The 25071-nt window shown below is 58.3% G+C and overlaps 1 protein-coding gene across 2 annotated transcripts in view; it reads right to left on the bottom strand.

Moving 5' to 3' along the window:
- The window catches only part of TOM1 (target of myb1 membrane trafficking protein), a 43078-nt gene that overhangs the window by 3933 nt on the left and 14074 nt on the right, over positions 1 to 25071 (bottom strand). Inside the window, exons 2-12 of one of the 2 annotated variants that reach the window (XM_047064937.1) lie at positions 19197 to 19276; positions 15973 to 16051; positions 14955 to 15104; positions 14498 to 14632; positions 14231 to 14377; positions 11304 to 11420; positions 9188 to 9321; positions 7606 to 7639; positions 7203 to 7296; positions 6211 to 6331; positions 1951 to 2026 (exon numbers count right to left, since the gene is read on the bottom strand). In XM_047064937.1, coding sequence (XP_046920893.1) covers positions 1951 to 2026; positions 6211 to 6331; positions 7203 to 7296; positions 7606 to 7639; positions 9188 to 9321; positions 11304 to 11420; positions 14231 to 14377; positions 14498 to 14632; positions 14955 to 15104; positions 15973 to 16051; positions 19197 to 19234 — 1125 coding nt within the window. In that variant the 5' untranslated portion in view covers positions 19235 to 19276. Of the gene's footprint in view, positions 1 to 1950; positions 2027 to 6210; positions 6332 to 7202; positions 7297 to 7605; positions 7640 to 9187; positions 9322 to 11303; positions 11421 to 14230; positions 14378 to 14497; positions 14633 to 14954; positions 15105 to 15972; positions 16052 to 19196; positions 19282 to 25071 lie in introns of both variants that reach the window. The other variant, XM_047064936.1, reaches the window with a different exon arrangement.

The following is a 25071-nucleotide window of genomic DNA, read 5'->3' as shown; positions in this document are numbered from 1 at the left end:
CACCCGGCCAGACTCATGCACCTCGGGAGCGGGTGTTTATTGACAGTTCTAAGAACATCACACCCCGATGCGGGCAGATGCTGCTTCAATCTCTCAAGCGATCAGAGAGGAATAAGCAATGATTTACCAACTTCCTCTTTCCTGCAAGTAGAGGTGTGTGTGTATTTCCTCCCTGTGGCTAACTGAAGGTGGCGTAGGAGCCGGGAGACCTGGGTTCTAGTTCCTGTCATGCCCGGGGTTGCTCTGAGCCCCGGGGCGGGGACACCTGTCTCTGGGCTGCAGTCCTTCATCCGCAACCGGAAGGGGTGCCTGTGCAGTTCGCCTCTGCCCACGAGGGGTCAGGTGGCCTGAGAGGGAAGTGCTTCCAGACGGCTCCCAGAGCCTTCGGATGCATCTGGAATCCGGGAGCCAGATTTTCTGGAGTGTCCACCTCTGTTCCTTAGAGCTGTGCAGGCCACCTGGGGCTCCTGCTCCCGGCACTGGCTATGGAGCCAGGACCGAGACGGCGAGGTGTCGGGCAAACTACCTCACGGTGCTGAGCCTGGGCTTTCTCGTCCGTAAGTGGGGAAAGCCACACAGCAGCACCAGGGAGACTGAACGCTTCACTCTGTGCCAGGCATCACGCTGAGGATGTTAACCTCTGCTGCCTCACTTGCCCGGCCTCTCGATCTCAGTTTTCTCATCCGTAAATGGGGATAACAACACGACCTAAGGGTTTGCGTGATGGCTCAGAAAGGCGGGCTGTAGGGTGCCTGGCACAGGGCACGGCTGTGACAGATGGCCACTTACAAAGGAAAGTAGCCGGAGGCCCTGAGACGCAGGTGCAAATGTGCTGTGCTTGGCGCTGGGTCACATGGCACACACGGGAGACGTCTGACTCTCTAGCTGGTCTTGCCTCCACGGTGTTCCAGGTCTGGCTCCGCTCTGACTTGGGAATGACTCCTGAGACGCTGGGGATGCCTCTGGGGAGTCGCCAGGACCCCCCACCCACTTGTATACTGGGCAACTTCCACTCCCTCCTAGCTGCTCTCCCAGCTTCCATGCTGGTTCCTTCTAAAACGGACAGAGAAACGTGCCCCTCTGCTCAAGCCTGGCCGTGGCCTCCACCTCACACGGTCCTCCTGGCTACCTGAGGCCCTCTGGTCCCTGCTGCCCCTCAGGCTTTGTCTCCTGTCACCCAGTCCCACCTGGCCTCAGAAGCCTGTGCTGTCACCGGCCATCTGCCTTCATTGCCCCCTGCCTCTCCGACTCCTGGGCCCAGCCGTTTCTAATCACCTCCCGAGGAGCTACTCTGTCCATTTACTGAAACAGAAATTCCCCCCACTCCAAGGGCATCTAGAACAAATCCAAAGGGGTGAGAATTGTACTTGGAGTTCCTGCCAAGGGGGAGGGGTCACCCACAGAGCGTGTGCAGTGCCGGACATATGGCTATCACTCCATACGCCGTCAGTCAATTCGATGGAATGAAAATGGCACCCCTGGAGGCCTCCCTGAAGTTTCAGGGTATGTTCTCTTGTCCCCCCTGTCCCCACTCCTGCAAATAACAGGTCTCCAGGGAGGCGGGGAGGTACAATGCTGATGGAGCTCTAACTCTGCCGAGCCCCTTAACACGCCCTCTCGCACACCCCACTGTAAACCGTGCTACGGGTCAGCAGTCTGTCCGCGGACACGCAGCTGGGAAGCCAGGCTGCGGGACTCTGGGCTTTCTGAGTCCTTGCTCCAGCCCTTCCTTGCTGTGTGAACTTGGGCAGGTGACTCAACCTCTCGGACTGCTTCCTCAGCTGTGAAATCGGAGGTGTCACATTAGCTACAAGGGGCCAGTGACGGAACCAGATGAGGAGAGGGATGTGTCACGTTGGGGCCCAGCACACGGTGGGTGGGGGTGTGGGACCGGGGGGCAAGCATCCTCTGGCCCTCCTTCCGGACAAGGTAGCAGGACCCTCTGCTTACCGCTCCAGTGTTCTGCTGCCGGGCATCCAGGGCTCCAGCCAGGCCGTCTGTTGCTTGGGGGGCTTCGTATTTCACCCTGAAATGTAGAGGCCACGACCATGAGTTCTGCCCTGTGGTACCAGGCGTGCTGACCGAGGGCGGGATGCACGGGTGGGCAGGGGCGAGCTGGACTCACATCCTGTGTGGCCCCGGGTGGTGCCTGGACAGGGGGCAGCGCAGGCCTCAGGACGGGCTCCAATTCTGCAGGCCCACCTGCCCGCCTGCCTGCCTGCAGACTGTAGACCCGGGCTTAGACGTGTGACCATGACAGGCAGCCAAGGCTGGAGAAGTGAGGGAAGGTGGCGCTGGCCAAAGGCCAAGAGCAAGCTCACCAATGGCTCTCATCGGATCCGGCCAAACTCGAGGGATGAGAAACCATGTCAGTGCCCCATCCCCATGGAGAATTCCCACCTCCAGACCCTTCTTTGAACAGCTTCCTCTTTTTTTAAAATGTTCATTTTGAGAGAGAGAGCAGGTGCAGGGGAGAGGCAGAGAGGGGAGGAGAGATTCCCAACAGGCTTCACGCTCAGCACGGAGCCTGACGTGGGGGTAGATCTCACGACTGTGACAATCCTGACCTGAGCTGAAATCAAGAATCAGACGTTTAACCGAATGAGCCACCCAGGCTCCCCGAGCAGCTTCCATTTTGTAAGGTAATAAATCGTGGTTCTGTACGAGGCTGCCTTTGGATGGAGAGTTCCATTCGCTGTCGTAGACACACGTGCAGATGGCTGGGTGGGGCGCCATCCCACATGGTGCCCTCCTGCGTGGCACCCCAGCAGGAAGCTCTCCCCTGCCCCGTCTCGGCTGTGCTGGGGGATGGGGCGCCTGGATGGCTGTTGGTTAAGCATCTGACTTTGGCTCGGGTCATGATCTCATGGCTCGTGAGTTTAAGCCCTTGCATGGGGCTCTCTGCTGTCAGTGCAGAACCCGCTTCAGATCCTCTGCCCCTCCTCTCTCTGTCCCTTCCTCTACTCTTGCACTCTCTCTCTCTCAAAAATAAAAAGAAAGAAACACTAAATGTCCTGGGGGATGCCACCAGCTGGGCGGGGCAGAGAGGGCAGGGGCTGAGCACAGGGAAGGTGTTCCCTGTGTGTGAGGTGAGTCGCGGGGAGCGAGAGAATAAGGCAGGAGTCAGGGGAAAGCTGTGTGGCAAAGGACTGGGGCGGGGTGGGGGGTCTCTCCTGGCTGCTACAGGGGGACGTCAGAGGCGGCCTTGGGCACTCAGCCCTGATTCTTGGAAGGAGCCGCTCTTCTCATTCTGGACCGTCAGCTGAAGGAGGCGGGGCCTCGGCACCAGCTCGGTCCAGTTCTGAGGGGAAGTGAGCTGCAGAATCCCCATCACAAATGGAAAGCCCTGAAGGTCCGGGGGCGGGGGTGGGGGGGAGTGGGGGGTGGCGGGCAGCTCGAGGCTTCAGGAACCTGAACCCTATCGACCGAAACCCTTGCAATGCCAAATGGCCTTCCTGGGAATGGGGGAGACTGGCACTTCAAAGGGCCTCTGGGGAGAAGACCCCCAAATTCCCAGGCAGCCATTCTGAGGGCACTGGAGTCCACTCCTTCCTGTGGAGGCGGCCGCAAGAGTGCCATCATGAGCTCAACCCCCAGTTCCGCAGCTCCTGCCCATCCCTGGGCTAGGGACGATCTGCAGGGCTGGGCTGGAGCCAACCCGAAAGCCAGGGTGGCGGGCGGTGTGCTCACGCCCTCCTGGAGCTTGGTATCCCCGTCTGAGTCCGGGCCCTGAGAGCTGGTGAGAAGGAAGTGATGTCTAAGACTGAGCCATGCGTCCTGCCCACTCCCGGTATGGAAGTAGCCCCCTTGCTGTCCCTCCTTCTAAGACATGGCAGGTGCATTGTGGAAAAAGGCAGAATAAGGCATGTTCAGACCTAGGAATATACAGGAATCAATGCTTTTCTTCACTCAGAAGAACAATACATTCTTTCCTAGTTACGCCCTCGCCCCCACCTCTGCTTTTCCGTCTCTCCTGCCCCCACAGCCCTCAGGCCGAAGCTTGGCCGTCCCCCCGGGGCCATGCCTGCAGCAGTGGAGGTGAAGACACCCGGGATAGAGGAAGCTTCCGCAAGGCCCACGCCCAGGCCCAGCCGCAGATGCTGGGCCGGTGTCTCCGAAGGTTGTGGTGAAGCTGGTGGGCAGGGACTGGCCCGGGGGCCACTTGGATGACAGCGGCACTGGGGAGGAAGCGCAGTGTGTCCCCAGGATGACAATACACAAGAGCATCCTACTTCCAGCAAAGCCTGGCTAGGGTGCGTCTGGCTCAGAGAGATGCTCCCTGTCGCTGTCCTTGGCTTGGTCGGCTGGAGAGGCCACGACTGTGCCACCTGGGGTTGGGGTGTGGCTGGCAAGGAGCTGGTTTCCTGGTGAGCAGAGGCAGAGCTGGCACAGGCTGGAGGGAAGCAGGAGCCGGGAAGGCAGAAGGAGGTGTGGGCCAGACTCCAGGTGGGCAGAAAAGGCCTCAGAGGATTCAAGAGCCCCCCCCCCCCCCCCGCCGGGGGGAGGAGGCAGGGCAGTCAGGTGGGCCGGGGCTAGAAGACCCAGCAGAAGCCTAAGGGAGGGACCACCAAGCGGAACAAAGGAAAGAGGAACTTGACACCAGGGCATTCTGGTCCCTGCCACGTGCTTTCTGCTGAGGTGGAAACCAGTCCCCAGGGACCCAGGGAGGGCCTGCAGGGGACCCCATGACGTGAGAAGGTCCAAGATGTCCCCTCCCCATCCCCCACCCCAGCATCTCACGCTCTCCCTGCCTCTGAGCCTTTGCACACGCTGCTCCTATGGCCCGAAACGGCCTTCCCGACTCCTTATCCTCGAGGTCCAGGCCTGAGCACCCTCTGCAGAGCCACCTGCCACCACGTGTGTGTCCACAGTGCCCGGCACCCCCATCCAGGGCGGCCATAAGCACCGCACGGCGGCGGTGTGTGCACCTTCCTCCCCATGAGACTGCGGGCGCTGGGGACGCCTTCCTCTGCCCCCCAGGGCCTGCTCCTCAAGGGAGTAACAGAGCAACAGCAAGCCTCGCCGGGCTGGCGAGCCGGGCCGACTGCCAGGGGCTCTCCGGCGTGGCCAGCATGCTGCCTGCTGGGGCCTAGCAGGCGGGCGGGCGGCCCTCCCGGCTGCACATCCCGGTGGACCCATTAGCTTCCACCCGCACAGTGGCTTCTCCGTGCCCCAAACTCCATGGCAACTGTGAGCTGCTGGTCCGTGAGCACTGGGCCTCATGAGCGCAGACTGCCCAGACTAAAAACGCTGCTCGCAGCCCAGGGTTTGGTCCGGGCGGCAGGTAGGGCCAGCTGCAGCCTATCAGATTTGACCTGGATGTGTGGTGTGGACAGGGCATGGCTGGGCCCTCAGAGGCCCACTGACAGTTCCCAAAGACAGGGCAAGGAGGGAAGGCCAAAGGCCATTCAACTGACCAGAATGACCACCGGGGAGGCTGGGGCATCTGCTGAGGGAGTCCCTTAATCCAGAGCTTTCCTTGGCTGTAAATCCTGGCTGCCCGTGGCGCAGTCCAGGGTCCTGAGCAAAGAGCTGAGAGTACCAAGCAGACTGCTTCCCCTGCCAAGCCTGTGTGGGGCCAGTCCCGAGACGTCGAGGCAAGGGGCCTGCCTGGCTGCCGAAAGCACCTCCCTGAAAACACCAGCTCAGCAAAGGACAGAACCCCAGCCCTGGGGCAGAGGGAGCAGACCCAGGTGGGGCAACAGGGACTTCTTGGGGCATTAAGTGTGGCTAGGCAGCAACAGAAATGACTAGACAAGTCCCTGAGGTTTTATCAGGGATCTTCTCTGCCTGCCCTGGGGGGTGTGGTGGGGAGAGGCCGGGCAGGACACTGTTTGGGAGCAAGCAGCCCTGGGCTCCCATCCTAGTGCTGCCACATATCAATGGTCTGACTCGGAGCAAATGACTCGGCCTCTCAGTGCCTCAGTTTCCTCATCTGATCAGATTGTGAGATTCTGGCACACCGTTGCTCATCAAACCACAGGCGTCCCTTCTTCCCCCCAGGCCTGCCCGTGGGGCACGAAGTCTGCCTCTGGGGCCACTAGGGACTGACCTAGGGGGTGGGAGCTCTGCCATCCCGAGGGGGTGCAGACAGCAGACTGTGTGTCCCTCCACACGGCCTGCCATGCAGCTGGGTTCAGGGGCCCGGAGAGGCTCTGCCCTGATGGGGAGCCCGCAATGCAGGGGACAGGGTGGGGCTGGGCCACTCACTCTTTTCGTTGGTCAGCCAGAGAGCTGCCGCGGGTCAGCGCAAACATGTCAAACTCGCCTTCCAGTTGGCCCGAGGCCTCCAGAGACTGCAGGCCAGCCCTCACGCTGCTGGAGCCCAGGTCTGCAGAGACAGAAGGGGACATGAAGGGCCCTGCACACTGGGCAGTGGCTGAGCTGCTAGGCCCAGGGACGGTTCTGGAGAAGCAGGGGGGTGGCGGGGGTGGGTGCGGGGTGGGACAGCGCGGGTATCCGGATGGGGCAGCCAGGTCCCTGCTGGCTGAGGGGCCGTGGGTACGTGACTTCCTCTCCCTGAGGTGGAGTCACAGTCCCCCTCCCGGGGCAGCTGTGAGAACGAGTAAAACGCTGCCCACCGCATCTGGCACAGGACACGGCTGTGCGGTGGGCTGGCGATCACACGCGCAGCTGGGTTTTCCAGCAGCCTCGCATTAGTGATTCAGAACGGGCTCTGACGTACTTCCGGGGCTCAGCACAAGCAGGCAGCCAGCGGCGTGAAAACCAATCACAGTGACGATGATGGCACCTGCTAGCGTGTCCCGGGAGCGCACCCCGGGCCTGGTGCGACCTGGGGCCCTTTCATGTGTGAGCTTACTCAGTCCTCGCGACGACCCACGAGGAAGGGCCCATTCTTGCCCTTTACACAGGAGAGGGGGCGGAGGGCGTTCAAGCGACTAGGCCAAGCTCGCCTCGATGGCTCAGGCCACGGAGAATTCAGTGTCGAGGGGCGACCACAGAACAGGGGGCCCCTGAGGCCCGGGGGGCTCAGGAGCTGTGGGCTGTGAGGGGAAGAGCCCCACGTGTTTGGTCCTGGGTGCCCGACCTTGCAGTGGGGTTCAGCCCAGCGAGGCGGGGTCTGGGCCAACGCTCTGCTGTTGGCGTTCCAGCCCCAAACTGGGAGGAGGGCGCCCCCAAAAGTGAGGGGTGCCTGCAGCACCGTCGTGCGCCCTCGGCCAGAACCCCCACCCTGAACTTACTCATTCCCGCCAGCTGGGACGAGAGGCTGCTGGTGGCCGCCTGGTCAGGGCCCATGTCGATCAAGTCGGCCGCCGCCTCGGCCTCCTGCGGGGCCTGGGGAGAAGGGAGATGCCGCCATTGCTGGGGGACGTGCCACCAGGGCCCTGGCAGCTCTGTCTGGGAATGAGGGAATCTTCCCTGCTCTGCCCCTAGCTCAGTTGCACCCCCTGGGGGGTTGGGAAGCCGGCATTAGCTGGTGGCGGAGCCTTAGTTACCTTAAAGGGACAGTGACATAAAAAGTTAGAAGGGGACTTCTCTAGGAGTCTGGACAAGAGGGCACATCCCGTGCAGGCTGTCTGGGGAGGGAGCCCTCCTCTCCCACATCAGCACGGGCATGACCTGGTCATAGAAAAGTGCCTTTACCTTGCCGGTCTGGCCCGTTCGGAACCGTTCAAACCTACGAAGACAGAAACGAGCCGAGTCAGAAAGACAGAGAGGCCCCTGAGCACAGCCCAGCCCGGGCAGGGTTCCTCACACTGCAGGCCTCCCAATCCACCTGGCGGGTCACGATTAGGGTGACAGACCCAGTTTACGCCCGGGATGCGTATCCCTGCCGGTGTATCCCTGGGGGACGGGTAACAGTGCCCCTCGTTCACTGGCAAGAGTGTCCCCAACTGGAATTTTCGACTGCCTGCCCACTCCGGTCGTGACCGGCACACACACAGGGACGGGCCAGGACAGACAGGAAAATGCGGACGCACGGCACACGGCAAAGGTGAGTTCTGTTCCCTGAAACGTTCCCGACACGCCAAGGGGCTGCTGAGGTGGGCGGAGAAGGCCGTGGTCTGCTGAGTCCTGGCCCTGTCACTTACTGAGTGACGGTGGGTACATTAACGTCCCTTCTGGAGCTCGGCCTCGTCTTTTACAAGGGGACGACGGTGGAACCTGCCTCCCAGACGCAAAGCCCCAGCGAAGACTGAGTATGACCGTGAACTAGGAGGCAGCAGGCCAGGCCTGATGCCTGTGGGTGTCAGGGGGTCCCAGCCATCCCCAGATTGGGTCCTTGGGCCACCTCAGCCCACACCCCAAAATGGCAGAAAGGGACACTTCTTTTCCACTGAGCCAGCGAGCAGGAGAAGCCGCGTAGACGTGGCCCACGGCAGCCCCGCCCCACTCTCAAGGGACTCAGAATCACCTGTGTGTTGATGGACAAAGATGTGAGATGAACAAGGGCTGGAGAAGGCTGGAATAACTGTGTTGTGACCCAGGGACCCCTGGTTGCTAAGTGCATCACCCCATAGGGCAGGTACCGCCGTGGACCTCGTTTTCAGATACAGAGAGCCTGGCACCCCTTCTCTGTATTAGCACCTGAGTGCCCTCTGGGGAACTGCTCCTCCCCCATCTCCTTGTGACCCTTCAAGGGCCCCTTTTCCCTTCTCCACCCAGTGGGAATGACAAAGCTGAGCCAATCAGCTTCTCTTGAACAGAATGACACAAAGTGGGCAACTGTGTGGGGCCCATTTACTGATGGCAGCACCCTGGGGACGTGGCCTGGGAGTTTCTGCCCCCAGTCCCCAGGGCCGCCCTGGGATCTTTCTTTCCTACTCTGCTGGGAGGCCTCACTATTTCGCTCTTTTGTGGATTCTGACAGCTTCCCATTTCATAAAGGCTATTCTCCTAATAAATTATTTTCCTGCCTAAGTGAGCTGTGTGCAGTGTGAAGTCAAAGAGTCAAAGGGCCGTAATTAAGTCAAGTAACTGGTCCACAGCCCCAGAGCCAGGCAGTGGCAGAGTGAGCAAGGATAGACCAGGCCCACACGCAGGGACACGGCAGCAGGGCGGACCCTGGCAGGGAGAGGAGAGGTGGCTGGAAGGCTGGGCGGACTTCATGCCCCCCGGGCAAGGAGACAGCTGCGGACATGCCGGGGAAGGGGGGAGACCACAGGAGGTCAGACGGTGCGAACAGGGAGCCAGGGGAGGGAGAGGGCGGGGGCGGCCGGCCTACCGTTCGTGGCGCAGGAACACGTTGTTGAGATTGTCGTTGACGATGAGCAGCTCCTCCGTGAGCTGCTCATTGGCGATTCGGGGGATGAGCTCCAGGACCCGCAGCTGCATGGCTCGGCACGTCCTATTGAGCTCCTGAGGAGGCAGGAAGGGAGATGGCCATAGTGCCTGGGCCCAGAGTGAGGCCATCGCCGGGGGCCGGGCCCCAGCCTTTGTGCCGCCTTGGAGGATGGAGGGATTTCCAAACCGGACTCCAAGCTCCTAGGGCAGCTTTCGGGGTTCTGCAAACAAGCCTATGGCTCCCACGTCCAGTGTTCTACACCAATACTGAACATGCAGGAGACAAGTAACATGTGAGGCGGGGCTGCTGGCTTAACCTGGCTGCATGCAGACTTGGTATTACGGTTCCAGCCGCCACTTTTGCTCAGTTGAAAAACCAAGACCCCCAAGGGGCCGGTGAAGCAAATCGCCATTTCTCTGGGTGACGGGGATCTTTCTGTCACCAAACCTAAATAAATGAACTAGAGGACTCCAGCTGTTACCTGTGAACCCCGATTTTGAATTTCTGCCTCATTGTTTCCACTAATTTCTTTTTAAAGACTTCTTTACTTTGGAATAATTTCAGATCTGCAGAAATGTTGCCAAGGTAGTCGAGTTCCCGTAACCCCTTCACCCGGCTTCTCAGTTTGGCATTTGTCAAAGATGTGAACGCCAGCCCACCCCTATGAGCTCAACTCCAGACTTTCTTCCAGTGTCGCTGTTTTCCCACTAATGTCCTCCTGTTCCAGGACCCCCCATGGCACTGAGTCGCCATGTCTGTGACCGATCTGTAATCAGCAAGTTACATGTCGAAACTCCTTTGGGAAAGAAAGAAAAAAAAAAAGAAAGCCACAGCATTCGAAGTTCTTCCTTTGTAAGACTGACTTCTTCTTTCTTCAGGTACCTGTCACAAGGTGGACAGGCGCCTGGGTCGAGGTCTTGAGGTTCAAACGGTCGTCGGCACTGCTGACTGTGGCCACGTGCTGGCACATTCCTCCTAGAGGCCCCATGAAGACCAGACACTGCCCCGACATTGACCTGGGTTCTCTTTCAGACCCTGTTACCCACCCCCTCTGAGGATTTCCTCATCTGCCTTTACTGTGGGGCAGGGCGGGCCGGAGCCACTTTCAACACCCTGTGGGCCTCCCCTCTCTTCCTCCTGTGACCAAGCACACTTGTGGCTTTGTTCCCACTTCCGTACCCACCCCTCTCAGCAGCCGAAAAGCAGCGGCTGGAGCCAGGCTCCTGGGCTCGAGTTCTGCTGCTTACCAGCCACATGACCCTGGGCACATTCCATGACCTCTCTTTGCCTCAGTTGGCTGATCTAGAAAATGGGGATAATGAGAGAACCCGTCTGCTGCTGGGTGCGGTGAGGATGGAGTGAAGAATGAATGCGTATCAAGTGTTAACATCAGAGCCTGGTGTGCAGGAAGTGCTCATTGCTTGTGAGCTGTCCCCATGTCAACCCAGCACTCACACCTGGTGATTCCTGGGCCTTGGTCGCTGCCCCCCCCCGCTGCCGCCTGCTTTCTTGGCACCTCTGTGAACTGACCTCCACGGGTGGGGTGGTGCCTTCAGTGGCTCCCAGCTGGGGATGGGACTGCGGGAATACATGTGACATATGGAGAGAAAGCCAGTGGCTTGCACCTGCCCCAGGGCCCGAGACCACCTGCTCTTTACTCTCAACGCTGGCGCTGCTCCCATACCTGCCCGCTAAGCTTCAAATCCTGGAAGGGGGGAAATCCCACCTCCAAGCTTCTCCTCGATACCATTGACTGGGGGCCTACTCGGAACCAGGCCCAGGGCTGGTGTTTTACATGCAAAGCCTTATTTAATTCTCATGTCACACTCAGACCTTAAAAGCTCTTATTAGAACAATCTTACAGATGAGGAAGCTGGGGCAGGAGGGGCCATTTTGTTCCCACTAGAAAATGGCAGAGCCCTGAATTCCAACGTGCTGGGGCCCAGAGTCCCTGGTTTTAACCCCTCCCACTGTGACCAAGGAGTTCAGAGGAAGTCACGAAAGCTGCAGCGTGGGTGGGGGAGAAATGTGCGTGGACCGCTGGGCGCTCGCTCACCTGTAGCAGCTCCACGTCTGCAGGCTCCGCCTGGGTGGGGACCAGCTCCGTCAGCATCTCCGACATCACCCTCACGTTCCCACTCACCATCTCGAGCTCGCTGCGCAGCTTCCCGATCTGAAACACACGGTCGGCTCTGGTGAGAGAGGCCAGGGGGCCAGGGCCGCTGCTCACGAGGAGAGGCTGGCGCCATTAGCCCAGGGGAGCTGACCCTCCAGGACCCTTTTGGCTCCTGGGCCACAGCGCGGCACGAAGAGGCCTGTGGTGGGCCTGCCCCACCCCCCCAGAGACCCCCTCACAGAGCTCTACCGACCGTTACCATCTCCAAACTGGGGAGCCTGGTTCAGGGAAGGCCAAAAGGAAAGAAGCCGAAGGTAAATGCACCACAGGGTGCGGCTGCAGGGCTCCAGCATCTCCTGGGGCCAAGATGGCAGCTAACGAGGCCCTGGAGGGCAGTTCCCCGCCCAGGGGAGAGGAGGGAATCAGCAGGCCGGCTTCCTGCCTAGGATGACAGCTTACTCCCCTCTCCTCTCCTGTGAGGACAGGACTTGCTCCTGGTCTGCTCCTCCTGGTCTGTTCTGGTGTCCTGGGCTCTTTCAAGCATGAGTGCCACGCCCCACCTTGAGTGTGAAACTCAGATTTAGCACTTGTTAAAACCAAGTTAGCAGGTTTTCAGTGATCAAAGGGTTCCAGGGTGTCAGCTTGGGGAATCAGCGTAAATCAGGCCGCACAGTGTCCACATGGGTGAGGTGGCAAAGGGCCACTGGTCCAGTGTCTTATGCTGTGGGGCTTTGTGGGGTGCTTGGTCTCAGGAACTCTGTGGACACTGTGAATGTCCAGTAAGGCATCAGTATGAAAGTCCTTTTTTTTTTTTTTTAAACTTAAAAGATTTTTGAGAGAGCGAGCGAGCGAGCATGGGTGGGGGAGGGGCAGAGAGAGAGGGAGACAAGAGGACCTCAAGTGGGCTCCATGCTGCTGACACAGAGAGAACCCAATGCGGGCCTTTAACTCACAAGCTGTGATCCCACGATCTGTGCTGAAGTCGGACGCTCAACTGACTAAGCCATCCAGGCGCCCTGGTATGGAGGTTCTAAAATTAATCTGGACGAAGAACCTTGGCCATGGAATACCTTATGGGTCCAGTTATTAAGTGGCTTACGTTCTGAGAACTGCATGTGACCTAGCAGATTTCAGATTACGAGAGTCAGTATACAAATTTACGATGCCTGTGACAGCAGCCACCATTTATTAACCACCTACCAAATGCCAAGCATTTAACTTTTGTTGCTCATTAAACTTTACCACAATCTTACGAGGCACGTATCATTATCCCAGCCTTTACAGATGAAGAAATGCGGGTGCAGACACAGGTAGTAACTACAGGTCACAGACACCTTCCAAACCCCAGGACACGTTTGGTACATTTGGCCGATTTAATGAACACTCTTGGTATAAATGAGTGGAAAGACTACTGACCACAAGCCCAGTGTGTCCGGGTCCGAGGGGACCTAATTACAGCAGAGTCTGGGAGTGATACCACTGGATGCCTGGAAGCTTTGACATGCCCCAGGAGACAAGAGGGGAGCTGGAAACTAAACACCGCCTACTCAGTTTTGTTTAACGAGAACCTTCTTACCCTGCATGTCATCAGGCTTAATCCACGCCGACGTCAGACTTCAGGCAAAAAGGTTAAAAGCATAACTAGGCTACGTGAAATTTGGATCACAGGGTGATTTTACAGGTTTTATACCACTTTAATTGTATGTCCAGTTAGGAAAACTTTTCTAGTAATATTTGTGACTCTGGGAAGTGATTTTATAACTTATTGTGAGATACGCAGTACAGAAGCTTCTCTTCAGATAGGTTGGGGTGTGAAGGGCTGCTGGCAGGTTTGTTCATAAGTCCAGATGAGACAGTACAGGAGATTCGTGGGTCCACTCTGGAAGGTCAAGTTTCACTTTGTTTCCATCACAGACCTGTGTCTCTCTTGCCAGTATCTTTAACAGCTAAGCTTTCGCGTGTAGCTGGTACGATGGGTCTAAAGTTCATAACACACCTGAAAAGTGGGCATGCCGACAACACAAGGCCTCAGCTCACACCCCAACAGCCACGTCTAAAATGGGGGCACACTGGGGCGCCCGGCTGGCTCAGCCAGTAGAGCATGGAGCTCTTAATCCCGGGGTCGTAGGTTCGAGCCCCATGCTGAGTGCAGAGATTACTTAAATAAATAAACAAACTTAAAAATAAATAAATGAAATGAGCATGTATTCAGCTTATTTTGGTGATGGCTGCAGATATCCCTTGGGGGGCAGGCGGCCTTGCCAGGTGGCCTTGCCCCCCACTCCAGGAGGAAGAAACTGAGGGACAGAAGCTAAGTCAGTGCGTCATGAGTCTTGTGGGTAATCCTGCAGGGCTACTCACGGAGCCCCGGCCCCTGGGATCTTACACTACACCTCAAACCTTCTTCTTGGAGCTCTGTGGGAAGCATCATGGGTGCAGAGCAAGGGTTTAAAAAATTTTTTTGTGCAGATGTTTTAAAACTGTTTTTAGCCAGAACCTCTGTTCAGATGAAATCGTATTTGAGCACATAAACAAACCACCCAAAGACGACGAAGACGCTGTTGCCGAAGGGGCCACCTACTGGGCATTTACTCTCCCCGGTGCTGCCTGAGGGGCTCCGTGGGGCACACACTTTGGAGAACAGCCAAGGTGCAGGACCGAGCCTGCTGGGAGTCAGACAGACTTGAGCTTGAATCCCACCACCATCTCTGATGAGCTGTGCGGCTCTGGGCAAGTGAGTTTATCTAAGTCTCGTCTTTGAAACAGGAAGAATGATACATACCCAGTGGGGCCGCTGTGAGGATAGAAATTTCCATACCGAGAGGGGCCCTCCCTGCCCCGCGTGGCTCTGACTCAGGCTTGTTTACCTGCTCAGGGGTTGGCGTGATGGGTGTGTCACTGGGGAGTGCGGCCGGGACGGGCAGGGGGGCGGTGTGCTGGGTGGAGTCTCCTCCATGGCTGGCATCAGTGCCCACAGAATTCTGCCCTGATGGCGCCTCTGAGCTGAACACGGTCTAGAGGGCAAAAACCGGGATCAGCGAGGCGGGCAAGCGCGTCAGAGAGCAGCTGGGGAAACTGCTTGGTAATTCCCCCACCTGCCCTCCCCGCTGCTCCCGCGGGATGAGTCTCCTGACCCTCTGGGGCGTGTGGATGGGTGACAGCATGTCCAGGTCGGTCATCGGGAAGTCCAGGCCCTTCCTCCGCAGGTCCTCGTAGACGGCGACCACACCCGTCAAGTCGGGCGAGCTGCGGAACGCGTCAGCCCAGGACTGAGAGGGGACAGGGGGACACGGCCGGTAACCACTGCTCGCCATCTCCCCCGTGAGCCCACCTATCCGCCCCCAGAGAGCAGAGATGCCCTGACTCGCTGGTCCTCGGACCGCCGCGCCCACATAGCCCCCACCAAGCCCCCTCCCCGCACTCAGAACCTCCAGTCAGCGGACACCAAGACGGCCCCACGTGAGAAGGAGCTGGAAGCAGACGGAAGAGCAGCGATGGTGGGGGCGCCTTGCTGCCCGGCCAGGCCCGAAGCTCTCTTCCCACCCCGGAAGGCGGCTGGCACGGAGCTTGGCCGGGCCTGCCCGCGCTCACCTGGATGAGGTTGAGCACCTTGTCGTGCACGATGGTGGGTGGGTTGTTCTTGGGCAGGATCGTCCTCACCAGCACGCCCTCCACAAAGTCCTGGCTGGCCACCAGCACGTGGAAGCGGTGCCCGCAGTTCTTGACGCAGGTTTCCAAGACCTGGAGGCCGTGAGGGGCCCGTGAGCAGGAGTGCCCAGGACCCTTGCACTCGGCCTCCATCCCGGAGGAGAGGCTGAGTACGGGAGGGGCCCTCTCAAGTGAGACCCTGGAACACGGAGAAGTGGGGACAGTGCCCCGACTCGGGGGCTGGTGTGCCCACTAGTGGCCCCTCACCGAGTGGCCTCAGAACCCACAGAAGCCTGTCCTGAAGCTGCTTCTGAGCCGAATACAGTCTGGAGGGAGGGTGGCTCTCCAAATGGAAACCACAGTGAACTTCCATAATCCCATGGTGACCCTGCAGCCCCAGGACCAGGCGCTGAACTTCCCTCCTCGTTTCTTGTTCTCCCTTCCTGGCTGGAAGTGCCCTGCTCTTTAGCCGGATTCACCTGACGTAAGTGCTGCTGGGGACCCCGGGACAGAGTGCTGTCTCCACTCGCAGCCAAACCCCTCCGACAGCCAGGATGCCCCCTCTCGCCTGGCCCGTCCTTGGCCACCGGCATTTGTTTTATGCACACTTTCCAGGGCATCCAAGCGCCCAATTTGCCCGGCCAGGCTTTCTGCCCTGCTGAGCTCTGGGTTCACCGAGCTTCTGTGTCACTTGGCAGGTCCTCTGGCACGAGCTCTCCGTGACTGGGTCTGGAGGGATGTGGGCCTCAGGGTGTCTGCTCCCCATGCCAGGAAGTTGGAGAGAACTTTGCCAAATGGCCACTCTGTGTCTGCCAGCACTGTAGACAGGACAGCGCTTTGCCCACAGACCTTTCCTTCTCAACCCCTGGAAGAGGAGCCTCACGGTGGCTGGGAGTCCTGCTAGGCCTGGGGGAGGTGTGGCTCTACCATGGAGGGACAGACGGATGGATGGGGCACTCACCGTGAGAGCCAGCATCACCTCGTGGAAGTTCTTATTCCCTACAATTCTTTTCTTCACTGCTCGGAAGGCATCTTTGGGACTGGGCACAAGAAGGACAAAAGGAAGGATGCGCTGAGGAATGGAACCTTCTTATTCAACACATGGGGCCACCTACCTAAGATCAGGAAGCCCTGGAAAACGGGCTTCCTGACAGCCCTGGTTCTGTCTGTCCATCCGTCCGTCCATCCATCCATCCATCCCATCCATTCATCCCATCCCATCTCATCTGTCCATCCATCTATCCTATCCCATCCATCCATCCATCCATCCCATCTACCCATCCATCCATCCATCCATCCTTCTATCCCATTCATCCCATCCCATCCCATCCCATCCCATCCCATCCAAGCCAGCCACTCATCCATCTTTCCTGTGTCCTGTTTCCTGCTGAACACACAGGTTCTAATCACAACACAAACTGCCTGCCCTGCCAAAGTCCTCAGTAGGGCATGAATACTTGGCAGAGATTCTCCAGATCCCTTGCACCAGAATCCTCTTGGGGGGAGGTATGAGGGTTTGTTAAAAATGCAAAACCCAGGGCTCCCACCCTAGGTCCCTGAACCAAGCTCTCCCGGGATCTGTATACTCATCACACCCCCAAGGATTCCTGATGCACACTGGGGTTTATAAACGAATAACGTGTGGGCAGAGTCCTGGGGCCTCATCCTGGCCACTTCCTCTCTCCACCCACACTTCCACTCAGGTCTTATTAAGTAGTCACACATGCTGGCACCATGCTGGGTGCTGGGGACACACTGGTGAACGTGCGGGTCTGCTCTCAAGGACCACATGACCAGGGAGACCCACATCACTGTGGGAAAGAAGGGCGGCCCGCAGTAAGAGTGAGTGGGTGTCAGGGGAGTCCTCTCTGGGGTGGCATCACGGCTGGGCGTGAAGGATGAGATGGAACCAGCTGAGGGGAGGAAGGAAGTGGTCCAGGCAGAGGCGGGAGGGACTGGATGGAGGCCGTGCGGGGAGGCGGAGGGAGAGGCTGAAGAGGCCCAGGCCATCCCAGTAGGGAGGGTGGACATACCTTGTGCAGGGGGAGGAGCCCTGAAGGCTCTGGTGGCAGCCTGCCCTCCCTGCCCCATCTGTCGCCCAGCCCACGCACGCCGGTGGCCTCACCCCTACGTCCTGCCCTTCAGCTCTCTGCAGGTGAAATCAATGTTGCCCCGACTGCTCTGGCCTAAAAGCCTTTGTGGCCCCCAACTTCCACGTCTAAAATCTGCCTCGCCCACGACTCCCAGTCCCCCATCTCCCTGGAGTGCACTGTCACACGACACCTACCTGGGGCTCCCTGGCTGAGAAGACGCCCCCCAGAGGGGGGGGCGCCGTGTCCTCTCTTGACACTTAGCCTCCCAGAGCCCCGTACGCTACAGGAGCATGAGCAACTTTTCCTAGGCTGGGGAGTGGCCCCTGGGCCTGTCCTGCTGTCTGCCAGACATCTGTCTGTTCAGTGATGAGCCCGTCAAGAGCAGGTCAGGAAAGTCAGGAACCCCGACACGGGTCCCCCCACACGAGCGAAGGCGGCAGGCAAGGTGGAGGAGCCACGGAGGCCTGTCAAGGGTGTGATGGACACACAGGACACGTGGGGTGAGGGACCATGGTCCCTGACAGGGTGGGCCCCTGTCCCAGAAGGGTGGGGTAGTTTTCAACCAATGCCCTGGGGCAGGCCGTCACCCTCGAAAGGGACTTGTTCCACGTTTCAGAGCGGCCCAGAGAGAGGGCACAGCACTGGGAATCAGAAGTCCAGGCTTGTGTGCCATTGCTGTGGGCCTGTTGCACTCAGTACCCGGCTAGGAGCCCAGACTGGACGGCAGGGAGGCCACAACCCACTGGGGGGTAGACCTAGACCAGACATTCAAGGCCAAGGGTTAGGGTTAGGGTTAGGGTTAGCAGTGCCTGGAACACAGGAAGTGCTCAAGTCAACAGCATATGCGCTTGAACCCGAGTACGCACGAGCCCCAGTTCTGCCAACGCTTATAAGGGAGATGGTGACTTGCCTCTCCAGGGGGTTTGTGCAGCCCCAGGCCCTCTCAGGGGCTCCTTGAGCCTGTCCGCCCCCCATCTCTTATCTCGGTGGCCCTGCCGTTGCGGTCTGCCCCCCGCTGGGGATGCTGGAAGGTGCCGGTAGCCACTGTGTGCTGCCCTCGGTGCTCCCTGCCTGCCGCCCGCTTCCAGCTGCCTGGGCTCACTTTCCCCACAAAGGGACCATTTGGCTGAGAAGGACCCCGCAGACCAGCTGGATTATCCCAGTGAGAAATGGAGAGCGAAATGAGGTCCCGCTCCAGCTGTTGATTCTGATTTCTCAGATCGTTCCGTACTTCCCCATGACTGTGGTCCCACCTCTTCCCACCCTTCCTGGGTTCTCCTGAGGACAGTGACCCTGCTTTCCCTCTCTGCTCCCCTCGGGACTTTGGGCTTACTGCTGGAAGAATCTAAAAGAGATATTTGCCTCTGATGACAAAGACCTAGGGGGGGTACAGTGACTTGCCCAAGGTCACACAGCTGGTCAGAGAGTGCTAGTCAGAGACCAAGAGCCCAGACCACGATGCCTCCTCCACAGCATGTGTCCTGGGGTGACCTGTGTACCGGAAATGCTTGGCAGAAGCTAATGCCGATGGGTTCTCAGTTCTGCTTCACTGTCACTGCCTTCTCCATGTCCCCTGACCCCCTCAGGCCCCCTCCCCTGCTGGTTCCAAATCTTAAGGAAATGAAAGTCTGTTCTCGCTCACAGAGAAAGCTGGGAGTCTCCCTGCCCCTTCCAGCCCATATGGTGCAGAACAGTGCTTGGGGCCATGTCCAAGTGCTGGGAGCCACCAGCTGGCCGCGTCCCACGAGGATGTGGCCCAGGTGATGTCCTAAGAGGTCCAGTTGGCCAGGCTGTGACCTGAGAGAGGCCGTGTGGGCTGGTGGCCCCCCAAGGGCATCTCTGGGTCCCCTGTCCATCTCATGACAGCATTGGATGGACTCTTTGTTCCAAAATGTCTAAGATGCCACACTCCTGCCTGGGGTGGGACTCAGAGGACCTCTGCAGCCCTCCTGGCACCGAGGACCACAGGAGGGTCTCCCTTTGCACTCCAGGAGGGGTGGGAATGGGGAGGGGCTCTGTGGCAAGAGGCAGGCTGCACTGCGGCTGGCTGGCCGACCCGTCCCCCACCCCCCGCCTCGCCTGCGGGCCTCACCCTTCCTCAGTCTCGTTGATGATGTCACAGATCTCCATGTTGAGGGCCCAGTCCTCGCTCTGCAGGGAGCCATCTGTAGCCTTCTCTGCGGAGGAGAAACCACAAGTTACACGGTGGGGGGGGTCCTGGACAGGCAGACTCAGCCGCGTGCAGGTGTGTGGTGTGGGACGCGGCGGGAAGGGCCAGAGAGGAGGAGGACGATGGGTACTTTTTGGGGCCTCAAGAAGGACCAAGTGGCGTGCAAACTGTTACCTACCTTGTTCCGTTTTGTCATTTAATTGTTTTGGTTTTTGGCTGCATTTTATAGTCTTTTTTTTTTTAAGTTTTATTTATTTATTTATTATTATTTTTTTTTTTAATTTTTTTTTTCAACGTTTATTTATTTTTGGGACAGAGAGAGACAGAGCATGAACGGGGGAGGGGCAGAGAGAGAGGGAGACACAGAATCGGAAGCAGGCTCCAGGCTCTGAGCCATCAGCCCAGAGCCTGACGCGGGGCTCGAACTCACGGACCGCGAGATCGTGACCTGGCTGAAGTCGGACGCTTAACCGACTGCGCCACCCAGGCACCCCTAAAGTTTTATTTATTTATTTTGAGAGTGAGTCATGGGGGGGGGAGGCAGAAAGAGAAAGAGAAAGAGAGAGAGAGAGAGAGAGAGAGAGAGAGAGAGAATCCCAAGTAGGCTCTGCGCTGTCAGTGCAGAGCCCAATGCGGGGCTCGAACCCACAAACCATGAGATCATGACCTGAGCCGAAACCAAGAGTTGGCTGCTTAACCGATTGAGCCGCTCAGGCGCCCTGTATTATTTTTTCGTTTTAAAAATGTGTTAAGGGGTGCCTGGGTGGCGCAGTCGGTTAAGCGTCCGACTTCAGCCAGGTCACGATCTCGCGGTCCGGGAGTTCGAGCCCCGCGTCAGGCTCTGGGCTGACGGCTCAGAGCCTGGAGCCTGTTTCCGATTCTGTGTCTCCCTCTCTCTCTGCCCCTCCCCCGTTCATGCTCTCTCTCTGTCCCAAAAATAAATAAACGTTGAAAAAAAAATTTAAAAAAAAATGTGTTAAAATACACATAACATTTGCCATCTTAACCGTTTTTAAGTGTATAGTTTAGCAGCATCAAATACACTCATGATGTGGTACAGCCGGCCCCACCACCCTTTCCATCCTGCAAATCTGAAACTCTAACTCCCCATTCCCCCCTCCAGCAGCCCCTGGCCGCCACTGCACTGTCCTTACGATTCTGATGCACTGTCCTTACAATTCAGCAGCCGCCACTGCACTGTCCTTACGATCCCGACGACCTAACACGTCATTTAAGTGGTATCACACAGTATTTGTCCTTTTGTGATGTCACTTAATTCTTACAGCAGCCACGTGAGGCCGAGCGTCACCGTCCTATGATCACCGAGGAGGCCTCGCGGCTCAGTCTACCAACCGGATGAGTGGGGACAGCAATCCGGCGGGCTGGTTTCTGACATGAAACTACGGAGGCAGTGTTTTATTTTCGCAAATAAAGTGCTCCTTCTTGACTTTCTATTATCTTTTGAGTTGGTATCTTTTGACCATTCACGTGGTTCAAAATGTAAAAGGTTCCCAAGCGGCACACAACACAGAGTAAATCCACCTGCCTCCCCGGCCCCAGCCCCACTTCCCAGTGGCCCTACTGGGAACCAGTTTCCTCTCAAACCTCCCAGAGAATTTTTTTTTTTTAAAGCTTACTTATTTTGAGAGAGAGAGAGAGGGAGACGGGGTGGGGGCAGGGGGCGACACAGAGAGGGAGACAAACAGAATCCCAAGCAGGCTCCATGCTGTTGGCACAGAGCCCGACGCGGGGCTCGAACCCACGGACCATGAGATCGTGACCCGAGCGGAAGTCGGATGCTTAACCGACTGAGCCACCGGGGTGCGCCTCCCAGAGACATTCTTAACCTATGAAGCAAAGGACCCAGGGTAGTTTAAATCTCAACTCCCATTACCAACAGGCGGCCTGGCCTTCCCCTCTGAGCCGGTTTCTGTCTGAAGGCTGGGTGGATGCCAGCCACCCCACAGAGCTGCCCAAAGGAGTAGTGATAACTCAAACAGGGCATCTGTACGGTTCTTGCCACAGAACAGGTGCTCAGTAAGTGGTAGCAGTTCTGTTATTTTTTACTTTTATTTTTGTAAGGTTTATTTTATTTTTAGAGAGAGAGAGAGGGAGAGAGAGAGAGGGAGGAGAGAGGGACAGAGAATCTTTTTTTTTAAATTTTCTTAAAAAATATATGATTTTTTTAGTATAATTTCTTAAAACGTTTATTTTTGAGAGAGAGAGAGAGAGAGATGGAGAGCGAGTGGGGGAGGGGCAGAGAGAGAGGGAGACACAGAATCTGAAGCAGGTTCCAGGCTCTGAGCTGTGAGCACAGAGCCCGATGCGGGGCTCGAACCCACGAACTGCCAGGTCATGACCTGACCTGAAGTTGGATGCTTAGCCGACTGAGCCACTCCAGGCACCCCTAATCTTCTTTCTTTCTTTTTTTTAATGTTTATTTTTTAGAGAGAGAGAGAGCAAGCGAGCAGGGGAGGGGCAGAAAGGGAGGGGGACAGAGGATCTGAAGCCGGCTCTGTGCTGACAGCGGACAGGCGGATGTGGGGCTCGAACTCATGAACTGTGAGACCATGCCCTGAGCTGAAGTCAGATGCTTAACCAACTGAGCCACCCAAATGCCCTGAGAGAGAGAGAGAGAGAGAAAATCTTAAGTAGGCTCCATGCTTGATCCCACGACCCTGGGATCATGACCAAAGCTGAAATCAAGAGCTCAACCCACTAAGCCACCCAGGTACCCCCAGTTCTTTTATTTTTAAATTGAGGCGAAGACTGCATAACATAAAATCAGCCACTTTAAAGTGTACAGTCCAGGGGCATTTCCTGTCTCCACAATGCTGTGCAACCATCACTTCTACTAGCTGAGGTTGTGCGGACTCCGAGGGCTTACCAGAGCCAAGGTCACTCCCCTCTGTACCCTTCTAGGATCCATCCTTGCAGCCCAGGTCTTAAATAAGCTCCACCACAGTGCACAGAGACAGTCTGGTCCCCTGCTTTTTCGGGCCAGTGTTTGATCACACAAATCACCCCGTTTTGGCAAGTGTCGTACCCTAGGTAGGGCTGTGGGACAAGACAGGACCGGTTGACGTTTTTTTTTTTTTTTTTTTTTTTTAATTTTTTTTTTTTTTTTTTCAACGTTTATTTATTTTTGGGACAGAGAGAGACAGAGCATGAACGGGGGAGGGGCAGAGAGAGAGGCAGACACAGAATCGGAAACAGGCTCCAGGCTCCGAGCCATCAGCCCAGAGCCTGACGCGGGGCTCGAACTCCCAGACCGCGAGATCGTGACCTGGCTGAAGTCGGACGCTTAACCGACTGCGCCACCCAGGCGCCCCCCGGTTGACGTTTTAAGGTTAGGGAGTAAGACCCTTGGTGTTCTGACACTGGGCACTATCCCACGTCCCCCTCTGTCACAGCCCTTTCCTCTGGCTCCAGGCCCGGCCCCTGCCGGCACCGGGCACCTGAGAGCACAGGGTCATAGGGCACCTGTCACACCAACAGCACCCAAGGGACCGGGTGCGTGCAGCTCGTGATCCCAGCGACTGTTCCGCGGTCCTGAACAGCAGACTCACTCTCTCTGTTCACACAGAGCTGAGGCCCAGGGGGGCCAAGTGACCCTTCACAGGCTGCACAGTCATGTGCCAGGCACTGGGGATGGACACAACGGTGGACCAGACAGATGTGGCCCCCCGCCCCCCGGTGCCCAAAGGGGCTGAGGCGCACTCTGAGCCCCGGCCCCGTGACCGGGCAGGGCCCTCTTCTGGCCAGGCAGGCGGGCCCACCCTGCAGGACAATGCCTGGGCTGGGCTGGCAGTCAGCTCCCTATAACTGTGGCTTTCATGACGTTGGTTTCGAAATTGGCCTGACCTCAGTTCCATCCCGGGTCCCGCCTTGAGTCCTGTGGCCAGATGGACGCTGGGGTAGCTGCTCGGGACACAAGCCAGGCAGCAGGGGCATCAGGGTAGGGACACGGCAGCGGGACGGGGTGTTTTTTCTCCCCGGGCTATGGCTGTGGGGACGGGGCTGGGGGCGTGAGGACGGCTTCCTTTCAAAGTGTTGAAGGGTGGGCTCATTCGTCCCACAATGAAGTCCTGAGTGTGGCTTCTTTGTGGCACACTCCCCGCCCTTGGGGACTCATACGCTTGCTAAAGAGAGCTGAGCAGAGGAAGCCAGGCTCTACTCTGGAGGGTTCGGGGCGGGGGGTGGGGGGTGGGCAGTGGCTAAACACACTAGTGTGCTACTCCTCCAGAAACCGCACCTCAGCGGTCCCCAGCCACCACGAGTCATCTCTGACTCTGGTCACAGTGTTCTGCCAACTCCAGCTCTGGATTCTCTGTCCTACCTGAGCCCCTGTCACCTTGCCCTCTGCCTCTGCCTGACAGGCCACTGCCCCGGCCCCTCCTGCCTGGCTCCCCCCCCACCCCTCCCCCACCCCTCCCCCACCCCATGCCCTTCCTGCCTCAGAGTGAGCTTTCTGAAACCTGGAAGGGACCGTGTCTATCCTGTGCCCCAAAGACTCCAAGGCTCCCCAGCCCTCAACCTGGCCCGCGTGCCCTTCCTCGGCAACAACCCTCTCCAGTTACAGCCCCTGACACACCAAGTGCCGTTGGCTGTTTACACAAAGCAGGCAGCTGAATCCTCCCAAGCCTGTGATGTGTGTGTCACTGCCCTCATCTAACTGATGAGGACACTGAGGTGCCGGGAGGTCACACAGTGGTCACCAGGGGCCGGGGAGCTCGGTCTTCTCGGGAGCGCCCCCCTGCCCCCTCCTCCCCATCCCTCGCTCCACCAGCAGGCCTGTCAGGGCTGCCTCAACTAGGCTCCCCGGGGGACGCCTGAACATGAGGGGCGCCTCTCTTCTGGGGGAGGGGCAGCGCGGTTTTAGAAGGGATCAAGGTCATCTTGGACAGGCAAGTGGCCGTTAAGGGGCGGCGGGGCACTCAGAAGCCGGAGGAGGTGCCAGGCCAGGGAATCGGGGGGTGCGGGAGCCGGAGCACGGGTCTGAGGCCCCCCCCCACCAAGCACAGCTCTCCAGTCCCGATGCCAGCAGCGGGCAGAGCCAGGCAGACGCTGGAGTCTTCTGGGGGGCTGGGGTTTCAGTCAGCCTCAACAGGGAGAGGAAGAGGAGGAAGGAGGAAGAGGAGGGAGGGGAGGAGGTGCGAGGTCCACCCGGGCAAACTCAGTAGGAGACAGGTGTGTCCAGAGCAGGATGGGCCCAGCCTGGGGCCTCGCGGCCACCTCCCCGCAGGCCGGGGAGCAGATGGCCCGACCGGGGGGTTTTCACACGTCCTCAGTGAGACTTTCCGGGGCGGTAGGCGTACTCCATCAAGGGCAGAAATGGAAACCCACAGGAACCTGGGGATATTTGTTTTGTTTTTGCTTTTTGACCACAGAAGTGGCTCAGCTTGCTATTTCAGGAAGGGGGAGTACGAACACTGACAGTGGTTACTGGTTCCAGGAGAATGCTCGCCGGCCTCTGGGGTGTGGGTGGCAGTCGTCAAAGGTCCCGGGAGCTGTTCTGCTCTTGTCCCAGCTCCCGAGGACGCCAGGCCCTGCCAGCCTCCCCGGCTGCCGTCGGGGGCCGGCAGTCCTGTGGCCGTGGACCGCTGGGCCCGTGTGTGCCTGTCCCCTCTCCCCGCGTCATGCCTGCTGCAGACGCCACCTTCTGGGAAGGCTCCGGAGAGTCGGCCTGGCGGGATGGCAGGCAGAGTCAGGCTGGGCAGTGGCACAGGCCTTGGAGTGCGGCGAGTCTAGCTTCGTGTCCTAACTTGGGGACGGCAGGCCCTCTCCGGTCTGCTTT

The sequence above is a fragment of the Lynx rufus genome, unplaced genomic scaffold (genome assembly GCF_022079265.1).
Source record: "Lynx rufus isolate CCGP_SWC_20201006 ecotype Redwood Valley unplaced genomic scaffold, mLynRuf1.p SCAF_7, whole genome shotgun sequence".
Taxonomy (NCBI): domain Eukaryota; kingdom Metazoa; phylum Chordata; class Mammalia; order Carnivora; family Felidae; genus Lynx; species Lynx rufus.
The sequence above is the reverse complement of the archived record's forward strand: the minus strand, read 5'-3'. Positions and strand labels throughout refer to the sequence as shown.